Genomic DNA, 15,083 nt, shown 5'->3' on the forward strand with positions numbered 1-15,083 from the left:
TTTTTGAAACTTTAATAACGATTTCAAAAATAGAGTAATTGGAGACCTATACTATGATTGTGTTGTTTATCCATGATTTTACATTAAATGGCTTATGATAAATGTGGGTATGACTGGTTATTTTTATAATTTAAAGAATATGTGAACTGCTTTGATTTGCCTTGAATGTGTTAAGTGAGTCATGTCATACTATTATGATTTTATTGGTTGGTGGATTATAAAGTGGGCACTGCAGTGACGGGGGTTTCGTGGGCCAGCCTAATTAGAGGGGCACGGTTCTCAATTATTGAGCTTACCTCGATTGGAGAGGCGCATAAGATAACTCCCAAGGTAGGATTTGAGTACACTTCACGCTAGCCACCACGTGAAATTGAGACTCAGCCAACGTCAAGGAACGGGTGTGTTGTCAGAGGTGAAATATGTTTGTGTCTGTGACAATAAACAACCTTGGCGGTTTCGATAAGATGCCTCCGTGGGGTATCCCCGAGAATGGATTTTTGGCAAGGGCCAAGTTTTTGAAAAGTGCAAAACCCATGTTGAGTAATTGGATGAAATCCAATTATTTATATGGGTTGGGATGAATTATTTTAATTGTCTCCTATTACTCGGCTTTAGATTATTTTGATAATGTCTGTCTACTCACTGTGATTTTATAATCTCACCCCTTCTTCCTATACATTTTTCAGGCTCAGAATAGGCAGTAGACTGTCAATTGCATCGAGAAGTAAATTTCGGAGTTGCATCCTAAAAAGCAAGGTTATAGACTTAAACCTTCTCAGTTATTTGGGAGCCCACGTGTCGTTGTAATTTAAATTGCATACTCCAGTTTTCTATATTACAGTATGTATAAGTTTATTTTGTTTTTATGTGTAGTAAATTAATTTTTAATGTTTCAAAAAATATATATATATATTTTGTTTTACATTAAAATAGATTATTTTAATTTTATTTTATTATTAAAAAAAAGAGAGAGGAATGGAAAACTGGTACAAAGCCTTGCAAGGTCTCGAAGGGCATTCGGGAGAAGAATATCTCTGAGGCTTCGCAAAGGTTGTCACGGGCTCGATGAGAGTTCCGGGCCGTGACACTCTTTCTTTCCAAATCTAAATATAGTTCACCTTATTAATTTATTATTTTTTGGAGTAAAAAATGCTCCAAAACTTAAACCAACCGAACTATCACTTGATTTTATGATCTTGAACTAAAACTTTTTTTTGAAAGGTGATCTTCAACTAAGAATTTGTTCACAAATTATAATTGATAGATTGAAAAAAGTATACAAGTTTCAAATTAGAGTTCGGTCGTATTATCTTTTGGAAAAGTGTAGTGTTTGGGACTGTCATTCGAAAACCTATTATATTCGTTCCAATATGAATCTAATCCAACCTGATTTGATGAAAAAAAATCAAGTACTTAAATTCAATCAAACTTGATTTAACTTAAAAAAGTCAACAACTTGAACCTAAATGATCCCAAAAGCTAATGTCAAACAATCTAAACTTATATCAAGTATAATTTTATTTTTTAAAATATTGTTTTAATAAAAATAATTAATACAACACAAACTATTTGTCCAGTAATATAGTCTATGACTGACGCACGAGTCCAATAAGCAAGTCCACTAGACTCGAGTAAGCTTTAGAGTTCAAAATCCAATAACATATAGCCATGGAATATCATAACCAAATATTCATAAATAAAATTTCAATTCATCATAATACGTTATCCCTGGCACATAGTCTATACAAATATCTATAAGGTCATACATTGACTATTTAGACGAGTTCGTACATAATAACTCTTAGCACACAATATTACATGACACTCAGTGTTTACAGTATCTAGAATACATCACTTTCTAAACTTAAAATTTTGAGTGTGGAAGCTAATGTGGACTTAACCCAGCGAAGTGACCTAAATGGGGAACTTACCGGATGCCAAAATCAATTTGTCAATAAACGACCCTTGCCACGCTTTGTCCAGTGGCCTATTTATCTGCACATGGTACAAAAATGAGTGAGTAGTATAATACTCAGTGAGTGGTGCACATAATCAGGATTATATACATGCATTAAACACATAACAAACATTGCACTCTCAATGCTTCTACATGATCTAACAAACATCTCAAAATATAGGACATATCATTATCCTTAAGTCTCCAATATAGGGGCATATAATCATCCTCAAGATCTCCAAATATCATCACTCACATTATTAGACTTACCCTCAAAGCCAATCATAGTCAGTCACATCATTTTTCACAGCATATTCTAATTCTAGGAGTATAGCATCAAACCATATCATGTTTTTCTAAACCTCTCCCAAGCTATCTCACATCGTATGTACATCAAATCTACTAGTGGTCCTCCCCTGGACATAGTCAAATCACGCACGGTGGTCAGTTGACGGAGAAACAAATCATGCCTAGCTTCGAAGCAGCTAGCGGAGCATAAGTCACACATGTGCCAAAGCAAAAGGTGGAAAAACAAATCACAACCAGGGCCAAAGCAGTTGGCGGAGAATCATATCATGGACCGGAGTAATCTCCCAATGGTCGGCATCACCTGGAGTAATCTCTCGTCGATGGCATTGCTCGGAGTAATCTTTCAATGGGTGATATCACGACACTGTAGATGGGAATCACAGGTGAGATTAAACCCCAACCCCTATTTATCACCATCCTTGCATGCACACACACATAGTCACAAAGTAACGAGACCCACTGAACCTCAAGTTAAATCGACGTTCGGAATTCATCCCTCGGATGGAACACAATACCACAATGAGACCATCATGTCCTTATCTTTCCATATGTCCACAACATCGCAACAATCATATTTGTCGAGCTTCACTAGTTAATAAGCTCATTTAAGATTTATGTGCCTTAACAGTCATGGCTCACCAGCTACATATACATCATCAATCTCATTTTAATTTAATCATGGCCTAATAGCCGCATATACTTGAATAATATCACATCAGATCATACATCAATATTTCGTTAACAAATGGGCAATTTAATCCCACATCGTATCACCATCATACTAGTTTAGTCACAGCATAACTAAAAGCCATTGAAATAATACATCACCTAAATGTCGAACAGCTCATGCTTTCCAATTGCATTTACAAGCATACTCATATACTAACATGTAAATTAACAATATACTAGCCTAGGCACACCCATCTAGGCAATCACATTCACATATATACATATATAGTTATCTAGCTTAAGCATGTTTAACTAGGCCTACATTCATAATATAATACTATTGCAATGTATTTTCCATGCGTTATGCATCACATGCAGTTAATTAACCCATTCACAGTGACAAATTAGAGGTATTCCATAGCCAAACAATGATTCTTATTCTCGAACAGTATTTCAACTTATAAACATGCCCAAATGACACAGTCTTCCCTTAAGCACATCAAAATATTACAAAACTAGTTAAATCCTGGCTTTCGAAAAATGCTAGCTTTTATAAAAATAATCAAATCTTTAGCAATCCAACATATAAGCTAAAATCCTTCGATAATGAGTTAGACCCATACCTTAGAAATTAGATTGTGCTATTGTTTACCCTAAATCCTCAATCAACTCAAAAGGGTTAATTTCACCAAAGCTGAATCAAAGCAAGATCTAAGTTATTCACCAGTTAAGTTGGAAATCAATTGGTACAAACATTTAATCTTACCTCTAGAAGTGTTTCCCAAGCTCTACATTTACTCCAAATAACTCTAAGTACTTCAAAAATCATTAGTGAGAGTTAGGGTTTTGGGTTTTAGAGAGAAAAAGTAAAAATCATATAAATTAGCTTTTGGAAGTGAAACACTTACCTCCAAGACTTAGAATCCAAGGTTGATTGTTGGATTTGAATGGGTTTGAAGGGGGTAGAATTTGAGAGAAAATGGTGAAGGAATGAAGGAAAAAGAGATAAAATGAAAAAGGTTCAATTTTTGGGCTTTTAAGCCTAATTGAAACTGATTTGGCAGCCTAGGGTCAATTATGGGAAGTCTGTAGTCGACCTTAATTGGTAGATTTCTCCCATTTCCCTTCCCAAGATCGACTATAAAGGACCTATAGTCTATCTTGGACTAGAATGTTCAATTCCATTCGACTTTTCTTTGATCACAAAATCGACTATGGAAGCCCTATAGTCGATCCTAGACTAGTACGCTTTGCATTTTTCCCATTTGTCCTTCCTAAGATCAACTATAAAAAGCCTATATTCAATCCTATACAGCATACTTGACTTTTTTCGCCCAAATTCATAAAAATCGCTCTCTACAAAGCCTATACTTATTCTAAACTTCTTCTACAACCTCAAATCACTCTTAAATTCAACCCACACATAACATATCATCCATTATGATATCAAATATGAATCAAACCTCTAAATCATTGAATTTATCACACTTTTCTTAAAAAATTTGCCTAAGTGTCAACATGTACACTCTCAAATACTCAACATTTATAACATATCATCAATGTGCTCATGGCACAATATATTTAATAGATCGTTCTCATTTAACTTAATCTACATCGAAATTTGGGGGCATTACACTTTATTCTTTTACTTTTGTATTTTTATATAATTTTGGATATTATCCTTCTTAATATGAGTAAGAAAACAAATTCTTTCCATTATTAAAATTAAACTCAATTTCTGTAATAATACCTCATAAATAATTTTTTATTTTTTCACCTTAAGAAATAATAAAATAAATCATTAGAATGATCAATAATAACTCTTAAAATAAAAAAGAACTAACAATAATTTAATAAAATTAATTTTTACAACTACATTTATAATCTTACTTTATTTCAACTTAAATAGATATTAGATAGTGATCAAAGATGATGACTTAAAATATAGTTAGAAGAGCATTTAAGTAGAGAATATTTCTTCATGTCACTTAGAAAAAGTTATCATTACACATCATTCAAATTTTATATAATAAATCTTAACTTTTAAAGTAATTAAAGAGGGAATTAAAATTTCAAATAGTTTTATTTTTCACCTTTCTAATGCTTGAGAAATTAATTAACACTATTTTAAAATTTTGAAGTTACTATTAATGTTGTAAGTTGTAAGTGGAAATCGTAATCATGGTGAATCACTAATGCTTATGGGTATAATGGAAATCAAAATTAAATATCGATCAATAAAAAATCATTGAAATTTTTTTAGGGAGCAAAATTTTAATTCTTCAAATTGAATAATTTTAAATCAATAAATAACTTTTAATTCACTTTTTTTTCTTTGTATATGTTTTAATTATTTTTCAAAAATTTATTTTTATGACATTAAATATAAAAATTAGAGGTATACTACAAGTTGACAAAAATATGACTTTGAATAATTTAGTTGTAGTTGATAAAATATGACTTCATCCGAATTATTCGTCCAAATTTAATTTGATATGACTTTTACAACTAACAACTTTAGTCTAAAATAACCAAACCCAAATAATTCGAGTGTCAAACTTGAGTAACTTGAAGTTGAAATAAGCCGAAGAGATCTGAATCTAAAGTGATCAAAACACGAAATGACCCAAGTTTCTTTTGATCTGAAATGATCCAACATGACACAACCCAATCCAAACCTAACATGACTTGCGCAATTTATACTGCTACTAGTATTATTGTATACAAAGGTGGAAGGGAAAGGGGGTTAGGAGGGGCGCCTACCCCCTTAAAAAGTTTAAAATTTTTAAACAACTCTTATTTCTTTTAAATTTTATAATTTTGCCCATACAATAATTTTATAATTTTGACCCTTATTTTATAATTGTTATAACATATACCAATATGTCATTTGAATTTGTGTTTATCTTGCATCTTATGAGGGAGTTATTAGAGATAACAAATGACCTTTGTTAAGCTTTACAACTTAAGTCTCAAGGCATACTAAATGCAATTCATTTAGTGTCTCTTGCTACAAAGCGTCTCCAACAATTGAGAAAAGATAGATGGGAACCATTGCTAGTGTCAGTGAAGAAGTTTTGTGAGAAATAGGAAATTGAGATTCCTGACATAAGGGTTAGAAATAAATTAGTTAAAGATAGTCTTAAAAAGGATCATGCCACAATTAAGCACCATTGTCGAATTGACTTGTTTCTGGCTGCTACTAACTGTTAGTTAAAATTCTAACTACCCAAGTATATGTATTGAATAGATAGCATATTAGTAAGCAGAGTATCAATCCCTCAAAGAATTGTTCTAAAAATTTACTAAATTCTAAAATGAAAACAATTTAGTTTTATTCAAACAATCAAAATTTGGATAACTAATTAAACTAAAAATTAATCAACAAAAACAAAACTAATTAACATTAATTAAAAATCAAAGCAAAAATATAATGTAATAAAAATCAATTTGGAAAAGCCTAGGATTACAATATCACACTTCATCTAAATCTAAGTTCTCTCTCTTAACTTGTTTCAATAGGTTTAATTGCTTAAAGTCTTCAATTATTTATAATGCTCTCCTGAGTCTTTTATAAAATTATCTACTTTAACCAAAATACTATATTTCTATGTGAATTGAAATTAAAATAAACTCATTAAGTTCAGGTTCTAATCTTAGCTACATATGGCATATAGGTATATTTCTATCCTATACACAAATCAATTTATTCATTCAAGCAAATAAATATGATCATTTATTCCAATTATAGTCTACACTAAACTTCCTTTCCAAAATTTGTTCATGTTTCTAGATTAATTTAATTGGTGGTCAGACAATTAAAAGCATTAAGAACAAATTGGAATAAACAATTCAATTCCATTGAAAATGAATTAGAAAGAGATTAAAAATTTAAACTACACGTGAGTTCAATTGCAATCTTAGAAAAATAAATTTAGCTACTCATAATTGCAATAGTAAATAAAAACATATGAAGTTTAGCCATCAAGAGTAACAAGAATAAAAGAAATAAATATTGGCTGCCTTGATCTTCAATCTTCAACCTCAACTTTTAGCTTCTTGAATCTATCTTAGGATTTCTCCTCAATATTTATGGCTAACTTCGCCTTAAGCTAACTATTTATAATCTAACTTAATCTAATTTTCCCTAAACTAAACTATTTTGGTCTAAAAACTCTTAATATGGGCTTAGAATAGGTGTAGTGCCCAATAGGGACGTAGTTAACCCGTAACTTGCTCTTTTTCGCCCTTTTTCTTTAAATTTTCAATTTCAATGCCACGTCACACCCCCTTTAAGCCACAAGGCTCCATTGGTCTCATGTTTTCTTCTTGTCGACTGTTGTGCTCTATCAATTTCCAACGCGATTTTCTCCATCTTCAAGGCAAAACTGGGCAAAGTGATCTTTATGAAAGTTGTAGCTTTGTCTCTTAGCTTTCAATGGTCCAAGAAGCATAATTTGGAGTTTTAGAGTAAGAGTTATACTCAAAATATCACGACATGTGCGAACAGAGCCTAAACTCTTTAAACACCTTTCTTCACCCAATTAAGCCATATTGTTCTAGAGTCTTATAAAAATATAAAAACTAGTAAATAATAACTAAACTAAGATAAATAAACATAAAACTAACATAAAATAGAATAACTTAATAAAATAAACTAATTAGAAAAATAACAAAAATAACTAAATTTTAACCTAAACTCAAGAACGTAGCTAACTTTTAAGAACAATTTGAGATAAAACCAAGTGATCCTTGAGCAAGGCAAGTCGACCTTATGGCAGAACAGGCAAGAACGGACTAGGAAACTTGAAAAATACATAGCCATAGTCGTCCCTATAAATCCTACAGTCAACTTTGAGGCAAAAAACTTGCAAAATCGAAGAATTGAGGAGCCCCTTGATGAAGCCATAGTCTACTACACTAAGCCAGACTTAAACAATACAGGCTTTTTGGAAGTGGATCAACTAAAGAACTTTTATACTTGACTATAGATGACTGTTGGATACAAAATTCAAAAGGAAAACGGCTAGTTTCTTGCTTTAATCATCTCCAATAGGTCCAAGACTTATTTAGCTATAAAAGAGACCATTTGGAAGCATTTCAAAGTGAGGAAGAAGAAAAAAAAAGGGTCAAACTCTTAAAGATCATGGACTTGAAAAGAAAAGAGAGAAAACCATGCAAAACCAAGCCTATTTGAGCTAAACTTTCTTTGTGCTTACATTCCGATCTTTATATCCTTTATTCATTGTTAGGTATTCTTCATATATTGTGTCAAATTACCAAAATCCACCTCTTAGAGGCACTCTTACTATTCTTTGTAAAAGTTCTAACTCATCCTTGAAATGTTAGTGCAGGTTTATGGTTAAGCCCATTAAAAACCATAGGTTGTGCTTGCTCTTGAAAAAAGGCATTTGTAACCATGGGTTATGCTTGCTCCCATTAAAAGGCATTTGTGAGGGTTATGGTTGCTCCCATGAAAAGCCATTGTAAGGGGTATGATTGATCCCATAAAAAGCCATTGTGAGGGTTTAATTATTGATCCTGTAAAAAACACATTTCCTTGAGTGGATTTACAACTCCTTCGTGAGCCAAGGGAGAGGACGTAGGCATTTGAGAAAGCCGAACCTCTATAAAATTCTTGTGTCTTCACTTTTATTTTTGCTTTGATTTGTTGCATTCTATTTTAAGAAAACACATTTCACAAATTGTTTGTATTTTGAATTATATTCTTCACATATTGATTTGGCTCTTTGCAAAACCTTTTCAAAGATCACCATTTGTCTATCTATTGATGAAAGGATTTCTTGAAATATTGTTCTTGAGTTGCTTTTGTTTGATTCAGACTTGAAAATTGTTTTAAGTATTTCAAAAGTAATCTTTGGCTTATATTTGGTTGTGTAGACTTACTTATGATTACAGTAATTATCAAAGTTTTTAAAAGATCTCTTTTACAAGTCTTTAAAATGATTTCTAAACTACGATTGACTACTGAATTTCTATAGTCAACTATAAACTTGATCAAATAATTTTGAAAAGTGTTTATAAAGACAAGACATGACCATAGTTGACTACTTGCTCATCATAGTCGACTATAGCTACTCAATTTTCATTTTCCAATTCTTTGAAGTCCAATTCAACCCCCTTCTTGGATATTCTTGATACTTATTCATTAAGCTAACACTTCTAAAATAATAAATTTTTCATTCACATATCATTTCAAAATGAAGTCAAGCACATTATATTGCATCATATCATACATCTCATGGACTTAATGGTGGGTATTTATATATCCATAGATGCATCCTTAAATGGTGGAGACTTACTCATCCACTCTCACATTTTTTACAAGTGGGCATTTCTATCATCCACTTTCATCTTCTCATAGAGATGACTTTATTCATCCACACTAGCATATATGTCGTGGTGGGCTTTCTAACATTTCACAATCAATTTATCATGGGTGGGTGTCTATTCGTCCACCTAGGTATTTATCTAGCCATACATCAATTGTGCCTCATACATCCATTTTAAGACATTTTGAATTAAACATTTGTAAGTGTTTGTCCTCTCTTGTTGAAAACTAATATGTAGTAAAGATATTTACTTACATAATAGGTTCAAAAATTTCATTGAAAAAACATTTGTACTCAAACATTTAAATTTATCAATATCAATATAGCATTCAAATCATGAAAAACAACCAAGTCGATAATCATGCTTAGTTTTACTGTATAAAAATACTTTAAAGTGGTGCATCCATTCACATTAACAAAAGCGTGTTTCTAACCTTGCTTCGTTAGACTTTGCTCATTCTACGATACTCGAGCTCAACAAATCCTAACATAATAAATTCTAACACAAGTTTCCAAATTTTTTAACAAACCAATTTATTCAAAACTAGTTGAGTAAATCCATATTCTTCAATATAATCCCAATAGCTATTAAACTGCAAACCCAAATCATGTATTGTGCAATCTTAATCATCCTTACCCTAACAACTTATTTGGAGAGCAAAACCCTAAAAAATCCTCAGCTTAAAGGAGGGTTATACGTTAAAATTTGTAGAAAATGAAAGTTAGGTTATACTCATGGGTTTTAAGCTCAAAAATGTTAGATCTTATCTTAAAATTGAGTTGGAAGGCCTAATCTTTGTTAGATATGGACTTGGCGGCTGTAAGAGCGTTTGGAGAGTGAAAGAGAATGTTTGGAGGTTGAGAGAAGTGAGAAATAAGAAAAGATGCTCGAGTTAGGGCTTTTATTTTTCACTGCTTGAGCCCATGGATTAATCTTTTAAAGCCTAGGGTTGATCCCTAGTTTCTATTTTTCCTCTCAAAAGTACAAGGATCAACCTTACATCCTCAGAGGTCAATCCTTTAGGGGTCCAAAGGTTGAAATTTGATTTTGACTTGTAGGGATTGACTTTTTAACCCTTGGGGTTCAATCCTTTTGGTTCCAAAAACTTTTTTAATTGTTCTGTTGTGCAAGGATCGACCCTTGATGTTTGAGGGTCAATCATTTTGGTTCCAATAATCAAATAAGAGCTCAATACTTCCAAGGATCAACCCTCTTTGCCTAAGGATTAACTCTTCATACCTTAACTTGCAAAAATCTATTCTTTTGGCTTCTTTTCTTTTCCATTCTTTCAACCATCAATCATCCACAATTGTAACACCATAAAATGAAGAAATTTATAACCAAATGATTGGGAAACTCATCCAATAATCAAAATCAAAATATAGTTCATTAATACTCAAAATTTACCAAGGCTCACTTAATGAAAAATCGAGGTTTCAAATTCTCTCCCCCTTAAGAAAATTTGTCTTTGAATTTATATCAACATGTTAGTCTATGATACTGAAAACAAATATGGGTATTTCACTCTCATCTCATCCTTGGATTCCCATGTCACCTCTTCACTTGAGTGATTGTGCATAGCACCTTGATCGAGAGTACCTCTTTGAAGTGAAATTTCTTAACTTGCCTACCCAATATGAGCATAGGTCTTGTACACCAAAGGTTTTAATTTATACCCACCAACGAAAAAAAAAAACAAATAACCCTGAATTCCAAGAATTTTATTTTTTTGGTACGAGGGGAGAAACATATGGTCTTTCCTCAAAAAATATGGCTATTGCTTGCTTAGCAGAGACTAGGAAATTCATAACCCCCACCCCTTAAAAAAAAAAGGTATTGGAAGGATAAAGAATAAAAAATAGGAAATAATTTTTTTATGCAAGCAAACAGCCTAAATATTGAAAATAAAAAAAATTTATTTTAGTTCAAGGTATGTTCATCGATTTAAGATTGTTAATATTATTATTTTAAAGTTTTTTCCCTAAGGTTACTAGCTATAGGATTTACTTATTTCTAACTAAATCAAAATATTTTCTATATTTTGTTTCATAAATAGTTCGTTTGATAAAATATTATTAAATTATAGTCAAATTTTCTTTAAGAAAAAGAGAAGGTAGAGTTCTTGCTGATTGATGAGGGATTACAAATCTAGAATCATATTCATAGTCAAATGAAAACAATTCTTAATTATAATTCAAAAATCCTCTTAAACACTAAATAACAAATAACAGCTTCAAATTTATGATGAGGAAGCAAATTATGTTTCCTATCCATTAGGGGTCCTATCCCGATTACAATATAACAAAGTCTTAACATTAATAATCCAAAAAGTAGACTTTAAAGTCTTAATGAACGTCACATAAAGCAAGAATTATCTGCTTAATTATACACCATCAATAACATTTAACAAAGTATACGATCAAAGAAACTTTAGTCAAATTCTTCAACTGGCATGTATCTCTTCTCGTCACTCGTTCTTCAAACTTCCATTGAGAGCTTCCCTTGATCGCAGTACTCCAAAACCCTTGGCATCTGCTCTTTTCATAATCCTCAGCCTCTTGCATGATTCAATAAACATCCTGCACATTACCAATTAACCTATTAATTTTTAGCTTTTGTACCATATATAATATTTACTTGATCTTTTTATAAGGTGCCTATTTAAATTAAAATCTTTCGAGATTTTCTTTCATTGGTTTAATTGGCTATATATGAATGCTAAAGCAATTAGGCTCCTATATATTGTTCTAGTTTTAGAGTTTAAGAGAATTTTGTTCTGGCCAACAATCTTTTCTCAGTAATAATTTCTAGCCTTGACCAGGTTTATCTTTTGAGCAAGGGCAATGTCGTAGTCAAACCGACATCATTATATGGATTTAGCTAATGTCGGCAATGTTGGTCCAACTCATGGAATCCAAGTATATATGGTGCAGAAGTCATGAAATGACAAATTTGCCACTGTTTTTCCGATGAAATTTTATTTATTTATTAGATTAGAAGCAGCTAGCATTTGGTTGTCAATTTCACGCTGTGGAACTCAATTTCTCAATGTTTGTTGACAGCCAGATTCATTTGAACCCTTTTTATCCAGGACCTGGTGGCACCGACCGGGACCGTTTTGTGAGGCATGGAAGTTTGGGTTCGAATCAAAGCAAGTCCCTTTCCCATCCCCACAATATTCTTCTTGTAAAGGAAAATAATTAAAAAAAAGGGCAGTCGAATTTCTATGAAGCTAATCTAGTAATATTGCACAAATGTTAAATAAAACAAGCTTTGACCAATTAGCAGAATTTTCATTAGCTTGGCGTTCTATAATAATTAAAAAAAGAAAAAGAGAAACAAAGACCTAGTGATTATAATTAAACATGTTAGTTTTATTTTTTGAGTAAAAAATTTGATTTGCTCAAAAACTGAAGTTGTAATCAATTAAAATCTTCACTCACTTCGCGGGTGAGAATCTAACATTTCTACATATACTTAAACACCACTCCACTTTATTTTACTAGAACCAACTTCAAATGGCTCATCTCTAAGACTTTAACTAAACATAAATATGTAATGGCACACTTCTTAAAAAAAAAAAATTAAAAGCATCTCCCAAGAATGTAACAGAACAGAGAGGGTATTTATAGTTTAGAAATAAAATTACGAGTATGATTATCTAACAAGTTGCATGCATTATCTGGTAAATATGGTATTTAATGATGATTGATCCCTTAATTAATCAGTTCTTTTGAGAAAGTTTTTTCTACAACTTTTTTGGCGACAATGTTTTGACCAGTACACACTTTGGAACATTTTCAAAACGCAGTAGTAGATTTCTTTGTCCAGTCTAAATATTGATGTCTAAACTATGGGAAACAAGGATGTGATATAGTTGACTAGCATGGATCTAAAATATTCCACCAACTGATAAAGTTTGCAATAAATAGTGTTTGAACCAAAAGTGGGGGATTCTAATCCATCAAATTTCAAGTGAATTAGCAAGTTATTTCACAATTAATCCTGTGATTAATATCCCCTGTGGAATAATTATATGATTGTGATATTGGTAGTTGGAGAAAATAGACTTACTCCCAGGGAACGTCTCCTGCTAACATCCAGTCTCCATCTTTGTCTTCATAAATGGGAACGAATTCACAGCTTTCTGCATCCCTTAACGCTTCCCCTGTCAGCAACAACAATATGCCAAAAAATTAATCTTTTTGTCATTTTTTTCTGCATTTATTTCTTTCTCAATATTTAAATTAATTAATTAACTGATTGATTTGTTTTATCTTTAGATATTTGTCTTTTAATTATGAGTTTGATAAGACAAGGCATATAGATTTTTGAGTTCATCTCCTTGCAAGTAAAATTTGTCCTTATACCAAGAACGAACATAGATGTATAGATAAAGCCGTGAAAGAAAGTAAGTTTTACTCTCTGTATATTTTGTTTTTCAATTTTGTGTACACAGCTGGTGATTTTTTACCTTACAAAAAATGGAGAACAATTTAATTTTGGAAAGCACAAAAATGGCTAATTATAAAGAAACAAGCTTTTCGCAGGAAAAAAAAAATTGTAGAAATTTTCTCTACCCTCAGGCATGGTTTTGAAGCTTGCTTATAGGAACATATGCCAAATATGAAATTTAGTCTTGTGTTGAATTAAATAAGAAAAAGATCATACATGACATGATACTAGTTCTAGCTGGTAGAGTTATTTTTGCATGGTGAAAACAAGTTAATTATATGTGTATGTGTGTGCCTAGTCGTGTTTTAATGGTTTATAGTTAATTTGCGATGAGCAGCGAAAACTGAAGAGAAAAAGATGTGGGAGCACTCACCAAACAGCATCTCCAATGCCGTAGCAAGGTCAGAGTAACCTTTGTGCATGCCTAAATCAATTTTGCGAAGAAAAGGCGCTCCATCCATGCTAACTTTGACGTATATTTTGGAGGCTTTAGAGCCATCTAATTTTTCGCTGAAACTGTTCTTTTTTCGATATGAACATACGGGTGGCCACCCCACGACTTGACTCTTGCTTTGCATTTTCTGGTCATTGCTGATCTTCCCGTTTTCGTTATCCTCTGAAATCTCTGAGAAAACCCTTTTCTTCTCGTTTTTGTCCATTCCATGCTGAGCAGAATGAGCACCACCACCTGGGAGACCCAACCTCAGCTCCGTGATTTCGAGACCGAGACCTTCCTTGGCCATTTTGTCTGATGACTGCTTAGAGTTCTGCACTTGTTGTTTTCGCTTTTGGTTTTTATTGTGTGTTTTTATGCTAATGAAGATAGGTTTTTTAACAAATAAGAAATAAAAATGGCTGGTTTTTATACAAAGCAAGGAGAAGAGAGGACATAGTGGAAGCAATTACAGGTCAACTTAGGCTTAGTGGTCGGTCACATGAGAGGCAAAAGTGGGGACTTTGTCCCCCCTTAAAACACAATCGAAGGCCGGCACCATAAGTTGGATATGGGGACACGATCCTAGGGCTGTTGGGTGTTATGTGATTTGGTGGGATTTGATCCTGGCCGTTTGATTTCGTGAATTTGGAACAGGTCCATGTGATCTGCCCGATTGAAGTGGTCTTTGCAATAATTATGGAAAGACCGCCCACAAGCAGCCCCATGATTTAGGGCAACTATGTTTCTGCAACATGCATGTTATTAGCCATGTAATGTAATGCTGCGCACCATTCATACCCAGCATGCTATATTTAGAAATGCCATTACTATACTACCATATATGTAAAGACTTTGAAATTAAGTGAAAATTGATGGAATGTCCTTGTAAAACCATCATCATAC

General features: G+C 32.4%; 1 protein-coding gene across 1 annotated transcript; it reads right to left on the reverse strand.

The window, feature by feature from the left end:
- On the reverse strand, positions 11,496-14,584 carry LOC18595856 (auxin-induced protein 22A). The gene is made up of 3 exons (XM_007023972.2): positions 14,118-14,584; positions 13,364-13,457; positions 11,496-11,868 (listed from the first exon to the last, which is right to left on the reverse strand). Exons 1-3 carry the CDS (start codon positions 14,485-14,487, stop codon positions 11,757-11,759), a joined length of 576 nt encoding a protein of 191 aa, XP_007024034.1. The 5' UTR covers positions 14,488-14,584; the 3' UTR covers positions 11,496-11,756.

This window comes from Theobroma cacao, chromosome 6, assembly GCF_000208745.1.
Source record: "Theobroma cacao cultivar B97-61/B2 chromosome 6, Criollo_cocoa_genome_V2, whole genome shotgun sequence".
Classification (NCBI taxonomy): domain Eukaryota; kingdom Viridiplantae; phylum Streptophyta; class Magnoliopsida; order Malvales; family Malvaceae; genus Theobroma; species Theobroma cacao.

Coding starts and splice junctions, on each gene's coding strand:
- LOC18595856 (XM_007023972.2), bottom strand. CDS start 14,487: ATGGCCAAGGAAGGTCTCGGTCTCGAAATCACGGAGCTGAGGTTGGGT. Junction 13,458..14,117: donor GGCATTGGAGATGCTGTTTG/GTGAGTGCTCCC, acceptor TGTTGCTGACAG/GGGAAGCGTTAAGGGATGCA. Junction 11,869..13,363: donor GCAGGAGACGTTCCCTGGGA/GTAAGTCTATTT, acceptor GGTAATGTGCAG/GATGTTTATTGAATCATGCA.